The 1,833-nt window shown below is 57.4% G+C and overlaps 1 protein-coding gene across 1 annotated transcript in view; it reads left to right on the top strand.

The window, feature by feature from the left end:
• LOC127751320 (low-density lipoprotein receptor-related protein 2-like) overlaps positions 1–1,827 on the top strand; it is a 21,503-nt gene extending 19,676 nt beyond the window's left edge. The window contains exons 2-4 of the mRNA XM_052274705.1: positions 328–396; positions 703–790; positions 1,399–1,827. Of these exons, the coding sequence (XP_052130665.1) occupies positions 328–396; positions 703–790; positions 1,399–1,801 (560 nt within the window). The 3' untranslated portion in view covers positions 1,802–1,827. The remainder of the gene's footprint in view (positions 1–327; positions 397–702; positions 791–1,398) is intronic.
• Positions 1,828–1,833: the final 6 nt, after the last annotated feature.

Here is a 1,833-nt window from a genome sequence, read left to right as displayed (position 1 = left end):
CGCCCCATCGCGCCGTGCCGCTGGAGAAGTCTATCCGAGGCGATTCGTGAAGGACGCCGCGCGACGCCACGCCCCTCCGTGAGGCGTTTGGGGGAGGGGAGAGGGGGGGGGGTGGCAGACGGAGACAGGGACTGCGCACCAGAAACTTGCGCTCCCAGCGATCGAGCTGCATGCCGTCTCTATGAAACCTATTCGCTATCGAGGACACATTAAAGATCGGAGCTTGTCAAATCTATAAAATCAGTAAAGATGGGAAAAGTTTTCTAACTTTTGTAATTATTATGGTATGTTTTCAAAAGCAGCGTTCCTTGTCTTGTTTTGTTGCAGTTGCCGCGCCCCACAACGCCACCGGGGAACCATGGTGGACTGGCGGACCGGCCGTCTCCTACACCCGGGGTGAGTGCCGCCGCGTGGCGCTTCTGGTGTTCCACTGGTGACGCAGGTCTGTGAATGCCACGCACTTGTAGGTGGGTGGCTGCCCATTCTTACACTCACGGGAGTAAAGCTGTGACTTCTCCTTCGAAAGATCGCACACTATGTGCCTCCATGTGTACGAATAACGTTCACAAACCTACAAGTGTGCGACATTCAGGCACTTGGGTTTCCGGTGCACCCACGGCATCATCAGCTCGAACGCACTTTTGAGTTTCCAACACAAAAAGAGCAAACAAAATTAAAGTTTAATTTTTCCCGCCCTGTCAGGCGCGGCCCGCCCCATGTACACCGGGCGATCCTACGACTACCACACTCTCGCCAGGCACCCGCCCAACCTGCCCGACCAGCTGGCGACGTAAGTATACAGCCACGGAGTAAAAGTACTTCTACTCCGCGAGTACAGCAAACTCGGAATGAAAATGGTGCATGTGCGTCGAAAGATTATGTATGTTGTTACGCCTGCGAATGTAAATTTTGCGGCGTCCAGCCATATAAACCGAGCCGTATGTCCGCCACCTCTCGCCCCCGCCACAGCACCACTCCCGCCCGCAGGAGGAGCTTGGACGAGCAAGAAAACAACCAAAGATGAGTGGCCTTCGCCTTCATCTACCCCCCACGGTGCGGTCAGCTCGTCTCCCCAGTCCCTCCTGCAGACCATAATACCGCGCCGGACATTTTTAGACTACTTTATTTTCAGGAGAAATCCTCTTGTGGGCTTATTTTTGTCCATGCGCCTCATCGTTCTCTCCTTTCTAAGTTATATCCAGTTAAGAGATATAGCCGAGTCGCGTCGGGTGCGCCTCGCGCCCTTGGTTCCCTATACCTATAGCTGAGCGCGGCCGGACGATCGGGACCGGAGCACGGCGCGCCCGAAGCGCGGTTTCCTCTTAACTGGATACAAACACTAGTATAAGAAGTAATGTTGTGTAACGTCGGTACCACCGCCTGTCCTCATCCCTCCAGGGGCCTGACGGTGCTCCGCCACGGCGGCAAGTCGCCCGGGTCGCTGCCGCACCTTCCCCGCGGCCAGGGCATGCCGCCGCACTCGGTCAACTACGACGAGCTGGACGCGCGCCAGTACATGGGGCAGTTGCCCAACCAGCCTTGCCCGGCGTGCCCGCGCGGCCGCATCCTCTGCCCCGTCACCTGCGAGTGCATCCCGGAGAAGCTGCGCTGCGACAACGCCAAGGACTGCGTCATGGGCGAGGACGAGATGGACTGCGACGGCGAGTGCAAGTCCCCCGGGACCGTGTCGTGCCCGACCACCAAGCGGTGCATCGCCTCGCACTGGATGTGCGACGGCGTCGACGACTGCGGCGACAACTCGGACGAGCTGCAGTGCGGTGAGTGTCCCGCCGTACCTTAACATAACGTAACATAACCTTAAAAAAATATTTA

The sequence above is a fragment of the Frankliniella occidentalis genome, unplaced genomic scaffold (assembly GCF_000697945.3).
Source record: "Frankliniella occidentalis isolate FOCC.00 unplaced genomic scaffold, Focc_3.1 Scaffold1, whole genome shotgun sequence".
Taxonomy (NCBI): Eukaryota; Metazoa; Arthropoda; class Insecta; order Thysanoptera; family Thripidae; genus Frankliniella; species Frankliniella occidentalis.
The sequence above is the reverse complement of the archived record's forward strand: the minus strand, read 5'-3'. Positions and strand labels throughout refer to the sequence as shown.